A 24,480-nucleotide genomic window follows, 5' to 3' on the forward strand; every position below is an offset into this window, starting at 1 on the left:
ACCACTATACTCTCTGGTGCAGTATGGGTAATGACACTGATTCATTTTGAAATCTTCATCCAGGCAACTTTGGCACTAGTAGACTTAGTCCTGAAGTAGGAGGGGGTATTACCTGCCTGCATCTCCAATGAATTGGGGCTAAATGTTGAGGGTCTTTTGTGTGGCTGTCATGGCATGGATTTTTCCAAGAAATGCTTGGCCTGTAACCAGCTACTGATCTCCCCAAATGTGCTTTAATTGTAACCAACACATGGAATTGAAGACAAATTATTGACCTAGTTAGGAAACTGGCTGAGTGGCAGGAAATCTAATTAGCAGGATGTGACTTGTGGCATCCTACAGGGATCTGTGTTGGGGGCCTCAACTATAGACCATATTTATTAATGACTTGGATGATGAGATAGAGAGCCACATATTCAAGTTTTCCAATAACAAAAAGACAGATGGCACTGTGAACAGTATAGATGGAAGCATAAAATAACAAAGAGGTATTTATAGATTAAGTGAGTAAGTAAAACTATGACAAATGGATTTTAATATAGGCAAGAGTGAGGTCATCCACTTTTGAGCTAAAAAGGATAGATCAAAATACTTTCTTAATGGTGGAAAGGTAGAAAAGGTGGAGGTCTAAAGAGACTTAGGGGTCCTTGCTCATAGACAGTTAAAATGTCACAGATAGATACAAAAAATAATTAAAAAGGCTAATGCAATGAATACAAGGGGGCAGAAGTTGTGCTGCAGCTATACAAAGCCCTCGTTAAACCACACCAGGAGCAACTGTAATACAAAAGTAAAGTACTGCAGATGATGGAAATCTGGAATAAAAACAGAAAATGCTGGAAATACTCAGCAGGCCTGGCAGCATCTGTGGGGAGAGAAACAGGTTGATGACTTTTGAGGGGAATTTTATGTAGGCGGCGGGGGTCTCAATGTTGGGAGAAATAGATGGCGAGATCCCCTATTTTCTGGAAGGCCCGCTGAATTTAGTGCCAATCAGGCACTTAACTGGACAGTGGCGGGCCTTCCATAGGATTCAGGACCCTGTCGCCAGAGGTCCCGCCCTTGGAGAGCTACCAGCCAATTGAAGGCCAGCAGCTGCAGCACCACCGCAGAGGCAGTTGCTGCTGTTGGAGGTGAGCGGACTGAAGACCATCGCTGGAGCCAGACCTCAGGAAGTTCAGGGCAGGAGAGCTCTTGTGTGGTGGGGGTCACGGGGGAGGTGGGTTGCAGGACACCTCACCCCCCCCACCCCACCCCGGAGCCAGAAAGTAGCCTGCATGATTTTTCCTACTGTGCTTCCCATGAGGTGACAGGGCCACCCACTGCACGGGTAATTGTGGCTGCAGTGGAAAGAGGCCCTTAATTGAGGGTTAATTGCCCAGTTAAGGGCCTCAGTTGGCGGTGGGGCAGGAAGGCCCTTCACAGGCTAAATTTTGGCAGAGGCGGGAAGGTGGCAGGACCTCAATTTTGTACCTGCAAGCTTGACACATTTTCCTTGTGCAGGGGGTGCATGTGGCACTGCCGGTGCGGGTATGTCTGCATAATAGCCAGGATTTATCTGGACTTGTAAAAATGGGACTTGAATCTTTCACAAATACTCTGCATTCATTTAAGTAATAGGATATAAGAAAAAAGACAAATAATGCATTTAATAAATTAACATCAATGCTCATTTAATGTAACAACGATGCGTGAAGTTAAATTGTGTAGAATTGGCAGATAGTCCTGTCTCTGGTCTTAGTTGCTTTCCAATACAGAAATATGTTTGCGATAAAGCTCAAGGTCTGAAATTTACTATGGTATCTGTTATTCCAAGTGCAAAATAAAGACTTTTTGAGAATAACAATTTTTTTTTTAGGCTTTATGCCACACCTACTTTCCAAAAATGCTCCACATTTCTGAACTAGTCCTTGAACATTGTAACAAACATGATGATACACTCCTACAGTGATAGGACATGGTAAAGACTCTCATTAAAATGTGGGCGAGTGATTTCAGAAACCAAGGCAGTCTGTTCAGGCTTCAAGAAGTAAATAACTGAAATTTCAACAACCATGCACCATGTTCAACACCTTCAGAATTTCATTATTTAAACTCCTATTAAGTATTAGAGAAGTACCTGTTTTTTGTGGTCTCCGCTATAGACAAGGTCCACTTGAGAAGTTTGGCCTCACTCATCACTGATGCATTCATTATCCAGGGACACAGTCTCTCTATATCGAGATGGCACAAGATTTTCAGGACCTATATAATATTTGACATAGCATTTAGTTATAAAACTGTACACACAGACTGCATTTATGTCTCAAGGTAAATGTCAATGTCAGTCATTTGAACACTTTTAGACTGAGCTTTTAGCTTTATTGGTTTAGTAAAGTGATCCATTTGAATAGTCAATGTGAGTACTTTCAGTAAGACTAGGTTTTTTCATATTTTTTGTTTTATATGTAAAACTACTTTGGTAGCTATCGTCTCATTTTGTTTGAAAGCTTTTAGGCAAGAGTAAAAAAAAAAGCCATACTTGAAATATTTACTTAAGAACTTTCATTGATATTGCATGTTACTATATCAGATAATCCCTCACCTTGGCAAGACATTCTGGGTGTTTTTCTTGCATTGCTAGCTTTTTCAGAGTATCCTCAACTTGTGATAACAGGAACAGTACATTCCCATTTGTCTCTCTGACCTGGTTGGAATCCGTCTCCTCCAGCCACAACAACACTGTCTCCAGGGTCAGCAAACGTACTTCAAGAAATTCTGAATGTAGGAGGTGAGAAAGGAACAGACTGGATTGAACTTCAGCAGTTCCAGAAGTCAACTCGCAGATGGCATTTGGTGATAATGACATTGGCTGTAGAGAAACTGCTCTTGCCAGTACTGACAATGTTAACTTGGTGATGTTTCTTTGCCACTGAATCAGTCCAGGTACTGGAGAAAACTTTTGCCCATCTGCAAATAGTTCTGACACTATTATAACGTGTTGGGTGATTTGCCAGAAGTTTAAGATGTCTGGGTCTGAAAGAAAGCATTTACTAGTTAGGGCTGCATCACTAAACAGAAAGAAATTTGTTTTTGAATTATCAGCTTAACACTTTTCATAAAGCTTTGAAAGGTAAATTTTAAGAAACTTTCACAGGTATTATATTTGTAGCCAAAAAGATTGTGCTTCCAGTTCACTTCCCATAAATTCTGATACCAAGTGCGGCACCTCAACCAGGGCATTTTGCACGGAAGATTGAAATAAGAGGGGTGATTTGAACACTGCTCACTTGGCAGAAACTATCGTCAATTTTAACCTGCTCTTCTGAGCAGGTTGGAAGGACATCCGCCTGAAAACAGCAGGGCCCTTCTTTTATCACAGGGGGCTCTGATGGCATTAATGGAGCCCAACTGCTATATTAACCAGTAGGCTAAGCGAGGAAGCTGCTACCGCTTTTCCATCAGGTGAACCTTATGGGAATCAGAGTTGGGATCAAAAAAGGCAAGCTGTAAAATTTTTTTAAAATTCATTCTCGGGATGTGAACATTGCTGGCAAGGCCGTCAATTATTGCCCACCCCATGTTTCCCTGAGAAATTGATGGTAGCTATTCTTTTTGATGCACTGCTTTGTTATTCTGTGTAGTGGTAAGATATAACTAAGCAGCTTGCTAGGGAAGTTAAGAGTCAAACATGTTGACGTGGGACTAGAGCCAAATATAGGCCAGACCAGATAAGTTGGGCAGATTTGCTTCTTTAATAGACATGAACCAAGAGTGCTCGTCTGGCCATGCGAGGAAAGTTTAAGTCTCTCTTGTTTCTTCCTGATCAGAAGATCCTGCTGGAACCCTCTCTCTCTGACTTACCCAAGCACCAGGGACCATTCCTTTGGTTCCTGCCAGCAGCCCCTGCTGCTTGACATTCCGGTACCAATCTCTGGCCAGTTACTGTTTCCCACCAGTTTCAGGCTGGCAACTGATCAGGGACATGCAGATGCTTAAAATCACCTAAGCCTCATGGTGCCAAGGTTAGGATAGTTTGCTGGCTGCTCTAGACCTCACCTTCCTGAGATAAAATCAAGGCTCAAGTACCAAGCCCTGAAAAACTTGGGTCTAATGCTGACTTCTGGAGTTCCCAGATAATCAAGAAGCACCAGTAACTCATCCACTTGTGGAGGTTTTTTGCCCCAGTCCAGATACAACTGAGCAAACTACTCCCATTTGTTTACATAAATAAACTATTCTAAGAGTTTCCTGTAACCATAACAACATATGTGATTTCCCTTTTCAATATCATGGCGTCTCAGGCAGTTTCTTGTGCTCATCAAGCAGGTCAATAGTTCTAAGTTGGAAATAAGTGATGATGAACCATATGTCCTTCAAGACTGCAACTTCTATATCTAGTAATAGATTTGCCTCTAGGAGGGACAACTGGTGGGATAATCAAAGCTTTGTTCACAAGATCTATTAAAGCAATGTCTTTCAATACATGCTGTACAATTAGTCAACAAGTTTATTCATCTTTATGCAGCAATATCCAAAATTGAAAGCTTGCTGGCTTAAACAGTAAAGAGAGGTTGTGCGTGTGTTTTTGAGAGAGTGTGTATGTATGTGAAAGATATTGGCCCAGATTTTGAAATCAGCAGCAAATGAAAGGTGCTCGCCATTCTTTGCGCATGCCTACAGACTTCCTATGGCCTTTTGCACTGGAAGTTGCGGTTATTAGACAGCGAAAACAGCACCATGCCCTCTATAGGGGATCCGGGATCTTTGTGAACAGGGCAAGCAACTGTGTGTCTCCTTAACCAATCAGATTAAGGAATCCTTACTGAGGCACATAGAAAGAAAACTGGAAATGTAAGTTAGAATATTATATTCAATGGTAATTCACGTTCAGAAAACCTAATGAGAGGGAAATAAAGATGGGATTTAACAGGAGTTAAGAGACAGAAAGAGAAAGTAAAAAATAATCATTTTTTAAGTTTTAAAAATCTCCAACAAAATTAAAATCTGAAAGAATAAGACTCTATACTTGTAAAAGTTAATCATCAGCGCCAGAAAGGTTGCTTGGCAGTAATTATGACCTAATACGCCATTCAAAAATCACTTACACTTGAATGCACAAGCCCTAATATTTTCTGTTTAGTGGGTAACTAGCGGATAAGTGCTGCAATTTCACTTCATTCCATGTGTTTCAATGCCGAGTCTCTTGGTGAGATGCTGTCATCACGCAGCTTCTGGTGGAGCAGGGCAACTCAGACAGCAACTTGCTGATTTCCACATTTCACAACACAAAGGTCCGAGTGTATCAGGCCTGTGTCCTCAGTACCTTGCTCTATGGCAGCGAGGCCTGGACAACGTATGTCAGCTAAGAGCGATGTCTCAATTCATTCCATCTTCGCTGCCTCCGGAGAATACTTGGCATCAGGTGGCAGGACCGTATCTCCAACACAGAAGTCCTCGAGGCGGCCAACATCCCCAGCTTGTACACACTACTGAGTCAGCGGCGCTTGAGATGGCTTGGCCATGTGAGCCGCATGGAAGATGGCAGGATCCCCAAAGACACATTGTACAGCGAGCTCGCCACTGGTATCAGACCCACCGGCCGTCCATGTCTCCGCTATAAAGACGTCTGCAAACGCGACATGAAATCCTGTGACATTGATCACAAGTCGTGGGAGTCAGTTGCCAGCGTTCGCCAGAGCTGGTGGGCAGCCATAAAGACGGAGCTAAAATGTGGCGAGTCGAAGAGACTTAGTAGTTGGCAGGAAAAAAGACAGAGGCGCAAGGGGAGACCCAACTGTGCAACAGCCCCGACAAACAAATTTCTCTGCAGCACCTGTGGAAAAGCCTGTCACTCTAGAATTGGCCTTTATAGCCACTCCAGGCGCTGCTTCACAAACCACTGACCACCTCCAGGCGCGTATCCATTGTCTCCCGAGATAAGGAGGCCCAAAGAACACATGTATAATCGCTGGAAGTTGCAGTCCAATTTACTTTGTTGTGATGGTGAGCACTGATAGCCTCCCATTATTTTCACTGTAAAATCCAGGCTACATGTGAACAGCAGAGACAGTAAGAAAGACAAAGTTCATGTGAGATAGGGCTAATGGTAAAAGGAGGACTAACTATCTGATGACAAGCTTTTGCTTGCATCATATTCAGGAATATAAGAAAGGTGTTCAACAGTCTTTCCAAGGTATAGGACCAGTATTCAAGTCTTGAAATGAAAGAGGAAAGTGAGCTTTCTGGAGGCAGCTTCAGCAATGGAGGAGATATGGAAGTAATGTGTGAGGTCAGAGAAGAGAATGAAATCTAAGATGTTGATAGATAAAAGAAGAACAAAAGAACTCGCATTTATATGGTGCCTTTTATAACTTCAGGACATCCCAAAGCACTTCACCAGGTGGAAGGGAAAACACGCAGGATTACTGTCCCTGTTTTTTTTTCCAGTGAATCCTGTTAGAAAAGTGCATGCACAAATTTTAGTAAGGACAGGCTTGTGCTAGGTTATGATGTACGTTGCAGCGAAATAGCTGTAGTACATTCAGAAGCAAACTACTGCGGATGCTGGAAATCTGAAATAAACACAGAAAATGCTGCAAATACTCAACAGGTCAGGCAGTAAAGGCTGTAAAGTGTCTAAAGATGAGGTGCTGTTCATTGAGCTTCAGTGGAACAAGAGACTGAGGACAAAGAGGTCAGCGTGAGAGCAAGGTGGACACAAGAAATAGGAGCAGGAGTAGACCATATGGCCCATCGAGCCTGCTCCTCCATTCAAAATGGAGAATTAAAATGATAGGCGACCAGAAGCTAGGGATCATGCTTGCGGACTGAACAGATGTGTTCCGCAAAGCAGTCAAATTTGCATTTGACTCCCCAATGTAAAGCAGACCACATTGTGAGCAACGAATACAGTATACTAAATTGAAAGTACACATAAATTGCTGTTTCACTTGGAAGGAGTGTTTGGGGCTTGGATGCTGAGGAGAGTAAAAGGGCAGGTGTTGCATCATCTGCATTTGTATGGAAAGGTGCCATGAGAAGGGGAGGAGTAGCTGATGGTAATTAAGGGGTGGACCAGGGTGTTGACAACGCAACAGTTCCTTCGGAATGCTGAAAGGGGAGGGGAAGATGTGTTTGGTGGTGGCGTCATGCTGGAAGTGGCGAAAATGGCAGAGGATGATCTATTGAATACAGAGGCTGGCACGATGGAAGGCGAGAACAAGGGGAACCCTATCATGGTTCTGGAATGGAGGGGAAAGGGTGAGAGCAGAAGTGCGAGAAATGGGACAGACACAGTCGAGGGCCCTATCAACCATGGTGGGAAGAAGTTTTTTTTATTCATTCTTGGAATATGAGCGTCGCTGGCAAGACTAGCATTTATTGCCCATCTCTATTTGCCCTAGAGAAGGTGGTGGTGTGCTGCCGCCTTGAACCGCTGCAGTCCATGTAGTGTAGGAATACCCACAGTGCTGTTTGGGAGGGAGTTCCAGTATTTTGACCCAACGACAGTGAAGGAACAGCAATATAATTCCAAGTCATGATGGTGAGTGGCTTCAAGGGGAAGTTGCAGGTGGTGGTGGTGTTCCCATGCGTCTGCTGCCCTTGTCCTTCTAGGTGGTAGAGGTTGCAGGTTTGGAAGGTGTTGTTGAAGGATCCTTGGCGAGTTGAGGTAAAAGGAAGACATATCAGACGCAATGGTATGAAGGTTGCATCATCAGAACAGATGCGATAAAGATGGAGAAACTAGGAGAATGGAATGGAGTAAAAACAGAAAATGCTGGAAATACTCAGTATCTGTGGAGAGAGAAGCAGAAACAACATTTCAGGTCTGTGACCTTTTTTGTTTTTATTTCAGTTTCCCAGCATCCACAATATTTTGCTTTTCTATTAGAATGGAATTGAGTCCTTACAGGAAGCAGGGTATGAGGAAGTGTGGTCAAGGTAGCTGTGGGAGTACATACATTATCTAGATTAATACCTGATAAATGGCCTCTAATACAAGGAGCTAACATCACCAATTTACAACAACATGGGTCACTGTCTTCTCTTGGGTGGCACAGAGGAACTCAAACTTAGTCTGTCTATATCCCTCTGAATGTTGTCCGTCTGCATTAGATTATGCAGTGAGGCACATAACTTAAATCATTAGATTTAGTGACATTACTAGAATTAACCTCCCTTGTATCATTTATGAACAGCACAAAATGCAAGAGACTCTACAGATTCCCAAGGAACCCCACTAGTCACTGCCCTCCCAGACATTTGTTTAGTTCTGTTGGGGAATTAATTCATTTTCAAGACTTGTATAAATCTGATGGTGACAGCTATTACAAAGACATTTGTAATCCACAACAATTTTAGGTCTACAGATCTCCATATTACAGAAATGACAGACTTTTGCTGATCCGTGTAACAGAGCTCCCAATTCTGCTTCAGTAATAAGAGCTCAAAGTTGGGAATCCTAATGTAAACACTTGCTAAATCTCTTAGCAACACAAAAATGCAGCAAACAAGGCACTTTCAAACAGTACTATATAACCTAAGTTTGTTATGGTGGTTTGCCTTCATTGTTTGTTCTTAAAGTCAACAATGTGCTCTTCAGCTACTGATTCAAGGACTGCATGCACGATTGCTAAACTGGAAAAGGTGAATAAGAAAGACAAGATCTGCATTCACAATATAAATAGTGGCAAGTACAAAAAAAACAGGCAAATTGCGGTGAGATTTCACAACGATGACAGAAATAGAAAAGAAACACAGAACAACAAAACAAAGAAAAAAAGTCTTGTAAGGCAGACTGTGAAAAAATGGAGTGAAAAAGAAAATGAAAAGAAACGATTAAAAAGTTCACATTCTAGAAAGTTAGAAAATAACAGATGGCTGAGAAACGAGAAGTAAGATTAAAAGGAGCAGGGCAAGAAAAGTATATGTTTTTAAAATCCCTCCCAAGGAACGATAAATTCTTTGTTTTTGTTCAAAGTTGCCACACAGGTTAAAAGTCTGGAATGCTAAAGGAAGTATCACTTTGAGAGGATGTCATTTCAATCCTAGACATGTTACTGAACACCAGAAAAGTTTGCTTGATTGCAGACCCTCCCATTGGAACCCATGCCCACCCCTCCACTACCTGTGGACTGTGGTTGCAATATGTATGATCAACAGGATACACTGCAGCAACTATCAAAGATTACTTTGACAACACTTTCCTTTCATGGGACCTCAACTACTAAATAGAACCAGAACAGCAATTTCATGGGAATACCTCCACCTCCTCTCCAAATCATATACCATCCTGACTTGGGTATACATCACCGATCATCATCACTGCATCTCCTTACTTTTCCTACCTAATACATTTAGCACAACAACTCAAGGACTGTAGCACTTCCAGGTGAAAGCCCATCACCAACATTTTGGGGGCACTAGGGATGGGCAATAAATGTGGCATTGCCAACACTGTCCACATCCCTGGAACAAATACAAAAAAATTAACTGGCTAACTTCCAGTTTCTTTTTATTGGTAGATTTTCCTCATTACACAGATTTATTTCTCTTATAGGAATATAAAATTTGAACCAGTCAGAAGTATTACAAAGCAATTGGCATCAGTTGCTGTGTGGCGGAAAGCTCTGCTCTACAATGAGCTGACGCGAGTCATACAAATGACACTTCAACTCTTTTTACCTATGACTCTCCCTCTCTATCCTGTAAGGAACCTTCTTGGTTTTTGTTTGAAGACTACCTCTGCCAAATATCCATGTAAAATAAGAAAGTGTTTAGAAATGCATGGTTTTAACAAAAAAGGCAACAGTGATTTGCTGAAGTATTATTTCAAAAATGAATGAATGGATAAAGCTATAAAAAGTTTTGTTCCTGGTCTGTGCAGTGTTAGCTACTTTCAGCAGTGAGCAGAGATAGGTACTTGTACAACTGGCCTCAGAATACAGCTATCCTGTGGCTTCTTCTGGTATGGACCTCATGGAGACCAATATTATAGAACCAGAGAATGGTTACAACACGGAAGGAGGCCATTCGGTCCACTGAATCTGCACTGGCTCTCTGCAAGAGCATTTCAACTAGCCCCACTCCCTTACCCTTTCTCTGTACGTTTTGTTTCTTCAGGTATTTATCCAATTCCCTTTTGAAAGCCACATCTGAATCTGCCTCCACAACCTTCTCATCGTAAAAAAAATGTTTTCTCATGTCGCCTTCAGTTCTTTTGCCAATCAGCTTAAATGTGTCCTTTGGATTTTGACCCCTCTGCCAAAAGGAACAGTTTCTCTCTATCCATTGTATAGACCTCCTCATGATATCTCTATCATATCTCCTCTCAACCTTCTCTTCTCCAAGCAGAACAACCTCAGCTTCTCCAATCTATCCTCGTAACTGAAGTCACTCATCCCTAGCATCATTGTTGTAAATCTTTTCTGTACCCTCTCTAAAGCCTGAGATCAGCCATTATGCCAATCCTCTCTCCATGGTCAAATTATCTGCAGATATTTACTGATCTGCCTCACATATTAAGAGAAAGGTACTGGAGCATTTAGCATTCATGAAGCCTTACCCAAAATGTATCAAAATCTTCAGGAAAGGGAGGTGGATAATTCTCAGTTTATGCTGATGCTTTAGACTTGGACATAAAGAGTACAATCTCAAACTTGTTGACAACTCAAAAGTAGCAAGTTTAACCAACAGGGAGGGAGATTCAAGAAGACTTAGACAGATGGCAGGCAGATGGAAGATGCAATGTATTGTTGTCATGGCCAGTCAAGGAATGTCCTATTCATAACTTTAAACATGGACTGTATCCAGCATAGAATCTTCTGGAGCTGAATTTTCCTTTTTTTAAAAAAAGATGAACCACAATGGAAAATTAAAAGGGCTGCATAAGATGCCTGCCGAGGGCCAGGTGACTTTTGCAATTAAATGACAATGGGTGGAGTGCCACCCTTGAATAAGCATACCAAGATGAAACCATTGGTAGAATTCACACCTCCTAAAGTTCGTGGTCTTACCTAAAACTCAATATCTATGGACTCCAAGCTCGAAACTTAACAAAGACAGCTGTAAGAAACCAGTTAAATCACAAGTAGCTGTGCATGGCCACCACCCATCCCCCATTATGTAGCCCTGGCTTCCAGCTTCAAATCATTCTGGGTGGACAATAGGAGTATTGATCAGGTGGTCACATGACCAAAACTAAACACAAGATAGTGGATCTTATTACTACAAGCACCACAGGGAAACTGGTCAGTTTGCAAACCACAGCTGGAGACACAACAACAAAGGCAAAGCACCTATGCCTTAAAACTGGAGACTACAACATCCTAAAGTCTCCAAGCCTGTTCCTTTTCAAGTCCACCAGCACAGAAAACCAACCTCCTGTTGATGAGACTACAAGCAACTAACTTGGTGACCTGCTGAAAATCCACCTCGTCGAGAGAATCCTGCAACGACTTCAATATAAGACTCCGGCTATCAAATCTACCAACTGCACTTCAAGAGTGAAAATGCCTTCTTCACCTGGCCTGCAACGCATGCCTTTTCCCCAGGACGAGCTAACATCATGGGACTTTTGAACTAATCCTTTGTTTGTAATTGGTAAAAGTGAACTATCCTCTTTCTTGCTTTCTTTCTCGAGTCCGTGTGTGAGTAATGTAGCGTTAGACTTTTAGGGCAAACGTGTGAATAAAATAGTCCCCTTTATTTAAACCCATGAAAAGCATGCTGCTGGTCATTCAAATTGGCCATACACTCAGGGGCTAAGAAACACACACATCTTTGCTTATTGCATTATTGCTTAAAAATGTTCCACTTGGCCTCTCCTAAAATGTTGTTGAAGATCCTCTTCCAGTCCATTTGTTTTAGTTATTCCTTTACATCTTTCCATTTAGCATTTTTAAAATTAGACATCTGGCTTCCAGTCTTTGGTGTATCTGAATCCCAGATCACATTAATTCCCTGGTCATTGTCCCCTAGGGATGCTAATGGCTCAGTTTTCTGTATGCTGTCCAGGTCATCTGTAACTGACTCATGAAGCAGCCATGCATTGTATTTACTCTGACTGCACACCACTTTGGTTTTCCCACTTTATACTTAGTGAATTAAATTCTCCTATTATAACTGTAGTAGTGTTTGTCCTTCATAGTCTAAGTTGACCATGACATCAACTAGAATTCGTTGAGTAAGTTTCAGGTGCAATGTGTTAGATGATGACTAATCAATCCAATTTAAGCATGAAAAGATCTGCTGCATGTTAGACACACGTGTTGTTGGTGTGAAAGAGGTGCTTGCAGCTCTGGAGTTGCAAAGCACACTTTTCCTATTGGCCTGTGTGACTCTGTTCTGCTTATAGGAAGCGACACCTTTGCTGATGAGACTGCACCATATAGAGCAATCCTGTGTGAGGTTCCCCCACGTCGTAGGGGCGATGTTGAAGCTCTTCAGATACACCTTTAGGGTGTCCTTGAAGCACTTTTTCTAGCCTCCTTGTGAACATTTCCCTTCAATTAGCTCACCGTAGAAGAGCTTTTTTGGCAAGCGCTCATCAAGCATTCTGGCAACATGTCCTGCCCATCTTATCTGAGCTCTCTTCATCAGAGTCTGGATGCTAGGCACGTCAGTCAGGGAGAGAATTTCAGTGTTAGGAACCTTGTCTTACCACTCGATCTTGAGTAGTCTCCGCAAGCAGGTCATGTGAAAGAGGTATAGCTTGTTTGTTTGCCTGGAGTAAACTGTCCACGTCTCACAAGCATACAAGATAGTGGGAAGGACAACCACTCTGCATATCTTCACTTTTGACAGAGAGAAATTCCTCTTCACTCTTGGACAGCTTTTCGTAGCTTGCCAAAGGCCTTAGCTATTCTGGCATTGACTTGGTTGTCAATGTAAACTGCTCTAGAGAGGGTGCTGTCGAAGTAGGTAAATTTGTCGACTGCTTCAAGCCTTTGACCATTAACTGTAAATAGTTGGCTTCAAATACTGCCTTTGTGGGGCAGGTTGGTATATGACTTCAGTCTTTTTGATGCTGATGGCGAGACCAAAGTTATCATATGCAGATGAGAAGCAGTTCACATTGCATTTCTTGTTCTGAACAGGCATTTAGGACATAGTCATCAGCAAATAGAAAGTCACGAACCACAGCTTAATGCACTTTTGATTTTGGCTTGTAGTCTCCTCAAATTGAAGACTTTGCCCTGTGTGCAATACCTGCCACTTTCGCTAACACAGAATGCTTCAGAAAGCATGGCAGAGTACATTATGCTGAACAGGGTAGAAGCCAACACATAGCCCTGCCTCACTCCATTTGTGACTGGGAAGGCGCCAGAAGATTCTTCAACGTCCAGGACACAAGTGAGCATGCCATCGTGGAATTGCCGTACCATAATGATGATATTTTCCAGACAGCCAACTTTTGCCATCATTTCCCATAGGTCCTCATGACTAACTGTGTCGAAGGTTTTAGTCAGATCAGCAAATGCTGAGTACAAGTTGCAGTTCTGTTCTTGGCATTTCTCCTGGGGCTGACATGCAGAAAACACCATGTCAACTGTACCATGACATTTTCTGAAGCCGCACTGGCTCTCTGATAGAAAGTCCTGTTCGAGATGCAGTGTCAAGTGGTTTAGCAGGAGCCTTGCAAGTATTTTCCCAGCAATGCAGTAGGAAGATATGGCGATGGTTGTTACAAGCTCAACAATTTCTCTTACTTTTGCAAAGGTGGACAATTGATGCAACTTTGAATTCCTAAGAAATGGCTTCCTGGTTCCACACACTCTGGCATAGTTTGATGAGTTTGTCAGTGAGTATTGTGCCTTCTGCCTTGTCTATTTCACCTGGTATTGCAAAAGACTCTGGTGCTTTGCCAGTCAACAGGAGACTGATTGCTTTCGTGATCTCCGCTTTATTGGGGGTGTCAGCAAGTGACATGACTTCAATTTGAGGAAAACAGACAATTGACTCACCATTGATGGTTGAGTGCCCATTCAGAACATTGTTAAAATGTTTTGCCCATATCTCCAGGATTTGGCTCTTGTCTGTAATCAGTGTGGTTTCATCAGCGCCGAGGAGAAGAATAATTTCCGGAAGTCTGCAGACCGTAGATTATCTTCAAAGCATCATAGAAGCGTTTAATATTGTTTCTGTCTGCGTATGATTGTATTTCTTCTGCATTTTTGCTGAGCCAGCAATCCTGCATCTTTCTAAGCTTTGATTGGATGACTTTACGGATATTTTCTGAAGGTGCTTTTCTTTGAAGCAGATGAACAGTTGTTTTGCTAGGATCTAAAGAGACAGTGTTTCTCATCCAACAGAGTCTGAATCTCCTCACTGTTTTCATTAAACCATTCCTGGTGCTTATGGGTGATGGGTCCCAGATATTCTAGGGCAGTAGAGTGCACCAGGTCTCTGGAGGCTTTTTAGTCATCCTCCATACTGAGATAGACAAATATAAGATAAGACCATCTAGCTGGCAGTCCAAATCTTCTGAGAAGTTTTGCCTCACTATATCCATTTTGAGTCTTGAGATGTTGAGTCTCTTATTGAGTTTTTTTCCCCTGGGGGTGTCTCTTGGGCTAAATATGGATTCAGAGCTTTGAGACAATGGCCGGAGTTTTACCGTTATCTGTGGCTCCGGGGCGGATGCGTCTGAAGCGGATGAGGGCTCCGATCTCGCTCCGTATCTTCTGGCCACCGGCATCACGCGCAGGACGGCCAATTAGCGGCCCTGCGGCGTATCTGTGAAGTGAAAGGGCGTGCGCGGGCGGGATGATATTCAGCATTGGGGGCGGGGCCACATCTGGGAAAGGCTGATGTAAGCCCTTGAAAAAGGTTTACTGCAATGAAATTGAACAGTTAGTTCCTACCTGGCTTGACATTGAGACATCAGTGGCATTAGGTCTGCAGTATTAAAAGACTCTACACCTGCAAGAAGAGAATGACTGGCAGAGTACAGGAGAAGTGCAAGAAGTGATGGAGGGGAGAAGCATTTGCTCAGCCCCCCGATTTTTGGATGATTCACTGCAGGTCCTCCTTCAGGTGGTTGACGCGAGGCGGGAGATCCTCTTCAATCCAGATGGTAGAAGGCGGCCCTCCCAAGTGACCAAGAGGGCCTGGCTGGAGGTCGCAGAGGAGTTCAGCAGCAGTGGCGTTGTAAGGCGGACATGGATCCAGTGCCGCAAGTGCCTCAATGACTTGCTTCGCTCTGCCTGGGTAAGGGACATTCCTCATTCATCTAATTGTTAATATGTCAAGGGAGGGTATATGTGTACTCATGATGCAATGTGGAAGCCCTGTATGATCATTGCTTGGCTGCTGCCTTGTATTGGGATGCAAGATGGGCAAGTCTGAGATGAACGGTGATGCGGAGGTGTTCAAGTCGTGCTCAGCACTGGCACAGCGGTGAAATGCAACATCAACCCCTTTGAGTGACTGCATGATATGCCAATATGTTTAAATTAAGTATTTTTGTTTAATTAGAAAAACAGGGCACACAATGCCCGAGAGAGGTCCCGAACAGGTGGTGGCGTGGCCAGTCAAGCATACCCGAGTAGAATGGAGGAAGATATTTTGACAATAGCAGGGGAGGAAGGAGGACGCGCCGTTGCAGATGGCGAGGCCGGTGGACCTGGCCATGAGAGAGAGTGATCCAGAATGTGGTGTAAGAGTGTATATGGGGGGGGGGGGGGGGGGAGAGAAGAGCGGTGGTGGGCCAATGCTGTGGTGATTGTCCAAGGCACTGAATTGTGCCCTCAAATGTTAAATCACACAGATGTGACCTTAATGGAGTCAAAAACATGTGCTTAAGTCTGGATTGCTGATCAAACTGATCAATATGATTTTCCCAACAGGTGAAACACAGCATGGGCCAGGAAGCGTTTCTGTTGCCCGACCATCCACCTCTGAGGTGGAGAAGGGTGCCTCAGAGGGTGCACCGTCACATCCTCGCAACGCACCAAGTACCAGCTCAGATACTTACGCCAAGGTGTGGATTAGCGCGTCCGGGGAGTCGAATTCATACAGGTATGAGCACAGCACAATTGCCGGGCCAGCCACCAGAGGCAGAATCAGCCGATGCCTCACACACTTGGAGGAGTGTGAGATGCCAGGCCAGGTCAGCCGCAAGCTGATGACGTGCCTCTGAGAGCATCCATTCGTCGGGAGATGTTGCAGGTGCAGCAAGCGGTGCATGGAAATCTGGTGGAGTTGCCTGAGACGCGTGCTATGACTCATACTCTGGAGACATCCATCCAGAGTATGAGTTCAGCAAACTCTCAGGCATTTGAACATCTGGCTTCCTCCGTTGAAAGACTGGCGGCTGCAGTGGAGGGGCCAGTTCTGGATGCAATTCGTGACCTCAGAGCGAGTGTGGCCTCCCTGGACCAGAGCACCAGAGAGCAGAATCTGATGTGCTGGTGACAGGTCGAGGCCGCTCATTCCTCTGATGTCACCACTGAGGCCCAGCCGAGCCTCAGGAGGGCACAGGGGCAGCAGATTGCATATGGGAGCTCCTCTCAGGGCGCCTCTGATGCATCTTGCAGCTCCTTGCTCCCTCTGCCAGAAACATGTGAACCGCGAAATCCCAGGGTGTTAGAGGGTGCTCATGATATTTATCATGAGAACCCCGAGATGCCGGGGCCCTCACAGCCGCGAACAGGCAGAGGACGTCCGCCAAAGTCATCACAAGCAGGGTGGCAACCAGATCAGCCGCCTGCCTCTGGTGAGTCTGGTGGCGAGGGATCATCCACCCGCATTAGCACTTGCATACGAAATAAGAAATCATTTTAACATCACTACTGGTTCACTGGGTTACTTGTAAGTTATTTATTTGATTTGTATAAGAAAAACTTGTAATAAATTTTGTGTCTTGACTATTTGACATGCCATTCCTGAAGTCACATACAACATCGACTTTGATACTGTCTAGCCCTGGGGTTTGGAGGTCATTTGTAGAACCCCTACTTCCACTCTAGCTGAGATCAGCTAACTCACTATACAGTGGGAATGAAACCTAATGCATTCCTAGTGATAAACGCAGCTGAATCTTTGGTGTCAATATAAATGTTTGGAAACATCTCTAGTTATTGACTATGATTTTGATAAAACAGCCCTTTTGTTTTTTAATCTCAAAACTTGCCAAAGCATTACAGTTGTTGCCATTTTGTCATATGTGGTGTAGCCCTCAACATTTTTTTGCCATGTACATCAATCCGATGTTTGGAATTCCAAGTATTACATTTATGTCCCCAAGTTAAAGCGAAGAAACCATCACATTTCTGTTTATAACACTTATTTCAACTGTTGCAATCAGAGAAAGAAAATAAACTTTTGACCTGTTGAGATTTTTTTTTTTAACATGCTCAGGTTGGGGGGAAAAGAGGTTAATTTTAGTGGATGATTCCTACAGGAAAGACGAACAGATAGGACAGTGATAAAGTCAGGTTGTCAAATAAATGAATATCAGTAATGAATAATAGGCTGAAAGCTCCCTCCCTCAGTTTTGTAGCGATGCCCATAAATATATCACACTTCACAGTGCAACCGTAGCCTGCAGCAGAAAAGGAATGGAAAACCACAGCTGCATGATTTCAAAGATTAGAATAACCAAATATTTAAGTTTTCCTGCACTACGTAGTTATAAAAATAAATCAAAAAGCCAGGCAATTAGGGTAAAATGTTTCAGTGACCTAGGTCTATCAGTACAGTTTGTATCCAACAGTACAGCTGCACTAACAAAATTCCTCTTGGTTAGCCAAACATGCAACGCATGAGGTCTCTTGATAACTTTCTATAACTTTGCCTTCAATTCAGTTGTAAGGATAATTCAACAGTCTGTATTCACAATGCTATATATAAAAGTACTTTGGTGAAGGAAACAAGTTTGTTTACCTTTTGCATCAAAACCTGGCAACTACTCAGCTTTAAATTGAGTAATTTTACTTGACATCCTCACTGACTACTTTTTGAATGGGTAACTGCTCATTATAAGAAAATGCATTCTTGAAATTAAAAAAAAGCAATTTTTCTCAAAAGTAAAAATGGAATTTTCCTGAGTTAGTCTTGAAGATAAGCATTTTAAGTTTGCACAACAAATTTTCCTCAATTAGACTTAGTTTTGAGCTACAATACTGTCACCCTTAATAAGTACTGAAATTTACACAAAACTCAAGACTTCCTGCATGAATTCTTTAAACATTTCCAAATAATTTTTTGAGTAATTGACTGAACCTATGTATCTAGCTCAAGGAGCTGCTTTGTCTCACTGATTTCATCAGCTCAGCATAAATGCTCTAAGAGCTTAAAATCCTAAAATAACACCTAGAACTACCAGAACTACCTAGAGCAACCAGCCCTAGGGTAAGACAAACATTGATTAGACCAAAAGAAACATGCTGCAAAGTAGTAAAGCAAAGTTCCTATGTAATTTTACAATTATGGCATATTGTTTAGTTACAGTAATGATACTGTACAACTACCAGTTTTAATACCATACAATTTCAGCAAAATTAATAAGTGCTGCAGAGTTTGAAGTTATTGTATTTCTGGACCATTGGAACAATTTACTGCTGTGTCATTATTATAATCCTTTCCCTTGTTATTTTCTCTCTATGTTCTCTAAGATAGCAAGCAGATGAAATGCAATAAAGATGATCTTGGAACTTAAAACTAAGTAAATCACAGAATCATACATGACAGGAAGTAGCCATTCAGCCTACTATGCCTGTGTCAGCTCTCTAAGTCTAATTTTTCTACCTTTTCCCCATACCCATATAATTTTTCCTTTTTCAAATAATTATCCACTTCCCTTTTTAAAACAGCAGCACTTCTGTTGTGCAATCAGCCAAAGAGGACAAGCTTCTCCTGCAGCTGAGTGGTGCTACTCTAACCCCTTCCCTCGAGGAGATAGTTTTATGTCACTTTGAATGCTCCATTTACCTATGAGTTGATGAAACTCAGCTGGCTACAGAGTAATAGTGAGCATGAAAAATTTTGATACAAAAAATTTAACTTTATAAAACAGAGGTCGAGTTATAGATTGCATGATCGCCAATTTTTGTACAAAGTTTCTAAAAGTACCTAGGGTGAGCATTTTGCATTATTTAACAGGGTAAAGTACCAGAGGTTTCAGGTTGGCAACTGATGATGGTAATGTTGATAAGCAACTTGAGTTGCTGATTTAAAAATAGACAGCACTGGGAGAAATATTCCAAGATCCCATGTTCAACAATGCAGTTACTTTTTGCTGCATAACCACTCATTACGATATAAAATAAGGTTTTCTGGTGACATGGGTTATCCTTATACGATTAATGGATGACTGGACAGATCTGAGAAAGTGAAAAGAACATAAAGTAATGATTAAAATGTAAGAATTTATTATTAAAGCCCAATGTCAGGCAAAATTGAATAGTGCTGTTCCTTCAAAGCAATTAAAACACTGCAGCCAGTGACAGTACTTCGGAATTTGTTTAAGATCAATCAAACCAAAGGCTGATTGATGTTTATCAGAGGAGACGAGGCCAGTAATTTTACAGTTTAAGCAAAACATCTGAGTAATAGGTTAAAGAAAAGGACATTATGGAAAACAGGGTACAAGGGAGAGCAAAATAAAGGGTGTTCAAAGTAAAAATTTGGCTGATATGACTTGCTCCATTTGGTCACTGATAAACTATCTGAAGCAAAGCAGAAACCATCAAGGCAAACCCAACATTAAAGCAACTGCTATACTACTACTTTTGTATTGATGTGTTGTGGTTTTAGGTGTGCAATTGCACTCTAAGTCTAACTCCTGGTTGCAATAATAACTATATTAAAAAATTTCCATTTATAGAGTCCCTTTAATTTAGAAAAACATCCCAAGGATTGCACAGTGGTGCAAGAAAAAAATGGATATTAGGAGGGAGTGACCAGAAGAGGTAAGTGGACAAGTGGATGGGTTTAGGAATGGAATTGTGTAGTGTGGAGTCCAGGTGGCTAATGGCATAGCCAAGGAAGAAGTATTCAAGAGGTCAGAGTAAGAGGTTGGGAGGAGGGAGGGAAGTTGTAGCACTGAAGATTACAGAGAAAGATCAAGGAGTGACTTTAACACAGTGATGAGAATTTTAAATTTTAGGCTTTGGGGGACTGGCAGCTAATGTAGGTGAGCAAAGATAGAGTGACAGGCAAGTAGGACTTGATGAAGGGCAGTAGAGTTTCGAGTGAGTTGATGCTTACAGAGGATGAATGATGGGAAACCAGCATCCTAAAGCAAAAATTGCTATATCAGGGTTGGGGATGTGGATCATGGGGGTGGGGGGAAATCAACGGCCTTGGGGGAGGGAGGGAAATGAGGCCTGGTAATTGGAAGCCTTGTGGGGGGGGGGGGGCAGTTGTAAAGGTTGGTGGGGGGGGCGGGGCGGTGGGTGGGTTGTACCACCTGGATCCAATAGTCCTCCCCTTTCTGTAGCTGACACAGGAAACGTGGCTTTCCAATGTTACATTTAAAATGGTGCATAAAAGTTAGGCACGCAGAGTCATTATCATATTTAAATTGCTAACCCGCCTCCTGGGAGTGAGTTGGCTGCCCATGCAGCATTCCACCTCCATTAAAACCCAAAGTGGACGGGCTGGGTTTGGGATTCATATTTTTAACATTTTAACCTCCCACCCAACCTAAACCCCTCCGTTCTTTGGGGCTAAAATTTCCTCCATCATCTCTAGTAGGCAGTCTCACATCACCTGGGCTTTGTATCAGATGTAGTATAACTTCAGCTCAGTGCAAAGCTACATTTTAAAGGATCTCCTGGAAATTTTGCAAACTTATATTTGAATGATTTTGAAGAGAAGCAACACTCCCAATGTTGTCTCATGACATCTACACCCAGTCAGGCAGAACAAATGTACTATGCCCTTTTGTTATTCAGCTCAGCATCATCCACAGTGACGTGCAGCCAGCAATGTCGCTTGAGTCTGCTCATTGAACTTCACAGTCTACAAATCAAGAATAGAATCAGGCCATTTGGCCCATCATGTTTCTTCTGTAATTTCTGTCAGACAGAATCGATGAAAGATCACAGACCTGAAACATTAACTGTTTCTCTCTCCTCAGATACTGCTAGACCTGCTGAGTATTTCCAGCACTTTCTGTTTTATTTCAGATTTTCAGCATCCACAGTATTTTGCTTTTATTTTACTCTACAAATACCAGTCTGATATGTTAGCTGTAGTATGTAAATTGGATGGGCCTTAAAGATCCCTCAAGACCAATTGTTAAAGTGTCTTAATTTGTAGAAAATATGTACAAGTCTGTTACGAAATCAGTACTGCTGGGAGTCTCTGAAAACACTGTGTGTAGCGATTCAAAATTTGATTCTGTAAAATCTTACCAGTTGTTGTTGACTTATCCAAATGATGGCAAAGGGTATCGATGATATCAAGGAAAGCGGCTCTGGTAAGCAAACAAGCGTTCTGCCTACAAAACAATAAATCAGAAACAATCAAGGATGCAAATGAATTACAGGCCAAAGTTCATTTTTTCTCCTTTAGTAAAGGTGACAATGAAAGCCAGCCATTAAGCAACTAATGAGAAGATAATAAACTGAAAGTATGAGATCCACAAGGAAATATTTTAGGGAAAGGCAAGTAAGAATAAGATCAACAGTGGAACACAGAATTCTACTTCAAAGAGTTTGTTAAGTGAAATGACAAAAATGTAGTTAAATCAGATCAAACGATTAACTGGGTTATAAACTTGACTTACTAAGAAATTATTTTACTACAATTTTTGGCATTTTGTTTTCATACTGGGTTGTTTTCAAGTGTGGTCCGATTGATACTTCTGGCCAGATCGATTCTGAAAACATGCCTAGCCTTTGTATTTTTGTCAAGAAATGCAACACATTTAAACTATAAGTGGGCTTTAAAAATAGCTAATTTTTGTTTCTGATACAACTTAACAGCACATGTGTTCAGGACAAACCCCAGTCATTGACAAGAAACAATGTACTTTTTGCTCCAAGATCACCAAAGTATTTACAGTTGAAACTGTCTAGCATGCGTTTAAAATAAAAAGTCTGTTGCAATTTAGTTAGGCTGTAGGGTCTTATCTCATTATTTAACAAAAAATGTGTTAGATGCTAAATACTTTTCACCAACAGGCATCTGACCCATTGACATCTGTGACTGAACTGATGCACAATGTGCTAAAATAATAAAAGATTTAGAATGCTCATTGGTAGAGACTGGGCACCAGAGTGAGCAATAACACTTTCCTTTCACCTTTAAGAGTTAAGGTTAAAATCCAATTCAGACTGAAAGGACCAAAGCCTCATCTCTCATGGATGGTTATGAAGGTCCTAAGTAAAAGAAGTGTGGCCAGTTTCAATCTAGCTTGAAATGAGAATAAATCTTTTGCTGAGCCAAAACTGCTGATGATTCAGCCACCTCATTCAGAGACTATAAGGATGGCTTGCATGGGAAATGTAAAATGCCATGCTGGTGTAGTGGGAGTGTTGGGCTTAAAACCCACTGTTAAGGTAATGCTGAGGGAGCTTTAGTCTGTATCCCAAAACTGTTATAATGACCTGGCAATATGAAATGCCAGATGGGTTCAAAAAGTTGCAAATGTTCTATTGCCAAGCACCAATCCCTCTTCAATTCATGGGCACAAAACACAATAAGTGAAATTCACACTGGTTTCTTCTGAATATCAACTCCAGAATATACCACTATAAGCTTAGATGACAAAATGATTAGTTGCACAACCATCACAGAAATTCGTGAGTTATTCTGTTTCACCGCCGTTCACATGCATAAACAGGGCTTCCATCAAAGTAATAGCAGCAGAATGGGAGAAGTCCTGAAAAAATTTTACCTAAATTGTCTTATAGATTGACTGTTTAAAATTTGTGTCATCTTTTTATTTTTATTTATTTAGAGATACAGCACTGAAACAGGCCCTACGGCCCACCGAGTCTGTGCCTACCAAGAACCACCCATTTATACTAACCCTACATTTAATCCCATATTCCCTACCACCTACCTACACTAGGGGCAATTTACAATGGCCAATTTACCTATCACCTGCAAGTCTTTAGCGGTGGGAGGAAACCGGAGCACCCGGCGAAAACCCACGCAGACACAGGGAGAACTTGCAAACTCCGCACAGGCAGTACCCAGAATTGAACCCGGGTCCCTGGAGCTGTGAGGCTGCGGTGCTAACCACTGCGCCACTGTGCATATAAATCCATTAAGATACACTTTTTAAAAAAAACAGGACTAACATTCCTATGTCCACTAATATGCCCTTTCCTTACTGTCTGATGCTATGTTTACAAAATCACTAACAAAGCAACCAAAGGACAGCTTCCCCATTAGAGTGAGTTCCCTAACTTCTGGCACTCTCCTGATATGTGCCAGTTTTAAAAGAGCATTGATGATTGACACATGGCATTTGGCACATGATAATTCCTTTCTGCTGTATATTCTCTCCCATCATTTCCTGTAGAATACAATTAGACTATTTCCTACATCCTTGCTAGTGCCTGTATGTGTCCAGTGATTTTTAACCACCGTCCTTTCTGCACAGCAATGTGTTGCTATTTACAGTAATGTTCATGCCTCATCTTTGTGCTCTTCTTTAGTTATACATTTTTTTGGGGATGAGGAGAAAGGATAACATACCACAGTTGCAGTCACACAGAATGCTGAGTGACTTTGGCCAATGTGCCAAGTAAGCTATTTATGCGCATAAGCTTCATGTAAAGAAAACAGTAGATAGGAAAAGTCAACTGGAAGTGACAATACTGAATAGATTTGCTGACTGGAACTAGTATGCTAGAAAAATAACTAGAAACAATTCAGGAATGAAAATCAATGGAATCTACTGTCCTTTACTAGTGTCAAAGCAACCACAAAGGAATATATTGCAAACTGCATTTTAGATTCACCGTATTAGGGTTATTCTTCTATTGCATCACTTACAGTTTAAAGGGGATCAATTAAAAAAGGTCACTCCTATATATTGCTATGAAATTGCTTCCATTTTTTGTTAAATACTTTTTGAGGATTCATATTTAAAGTGTAGAAATGGATTTATTTTGGAAGACAGAAGATTTCATAGATGCTGGACTTTGTTTTGCTGTTCAAAGTTCACTGAAAGGACACTGGCAGGTCTTGTTTGAAACCAACCTTTACTGGATATCACATGCCTTAAGCTCAATAAACAACAGAAACCTTGGTGACTTGGGGGAGATGTTTACGGAGAAGTGACATGTCAAGATTCATGAGGGTCAGGAGGTGCTTTCATTTCTGAGATATTGTTCTTGTTTTGGCTCAGTTGGGGTGTAGACTGTGTTGAAAAGCAGTTGGTTTTGTAGCCTGCTGAAAAGAAACCCCCAGCTCATCTTTCCTGCACCTCTCTAAGAGACCTGGCGAAATTCAGTGTGCAGCTCCTCTTTCTCTACCTCTTTGAAAAACCCTGCGAATCCACAGTGTGATAACAAACTCTTGATGCCACAGTTC

General features: G+C 42.0%; 1 protein-coding gene across 8 annotated transcripts in view; it reads right to left on the bottom strand.

Moving 5' to 3' along the window:
* Positions 1-24,480, bottom strand: part of thada (THADA armadillo repeat containing) — a 432,101-nt gene that overhangs the window by 91,493 nt on the left and 316,128 nt on the right. For 7 of the 8 annotated variants that reach the window (XM_068045168.1, XM_068045169.1, XM_068045167.1 and 4 more), the window contains 3 exons: positions 21,345-21,430; positions 2,585-3,015; positions 2,120-2,244 (listed from right to left, as the gene is read on the bottom strand). In XM_068045168.1, the coding sequence (XP_067901269.1) occupies positions 2,120-2,244; positions 2,585-3,015; positions 21,345-21,430 (642 nt within the window). Of the gene's footprint in view, positions 1-2,119; positions 2,245-2,584; positions 3,016-19,182; positions 19,308-21,344; positions 21,431-24,480 lie in introns of those variants that run through there. The other variant, XM_068045174.1, reaches the window with a different exon arrangement.

The sequence above is a fragment of the Heterodontus francisci genome, chromosome 13, assembly GCF_036365525.1.
Source record: "Heterodontus francisci isolate sHetFra1 chromosome 13, sHetFra1.hap1, whole genome shotgun sequence".
Classification (NCBI taxonomy): domain Eukaryota; kingdom Metazoa; phylum Chordata; class Chondrichthyes; order Heterodontiformes; family Heterodontidae; genus Heterodontus; species Heterodontus francisci.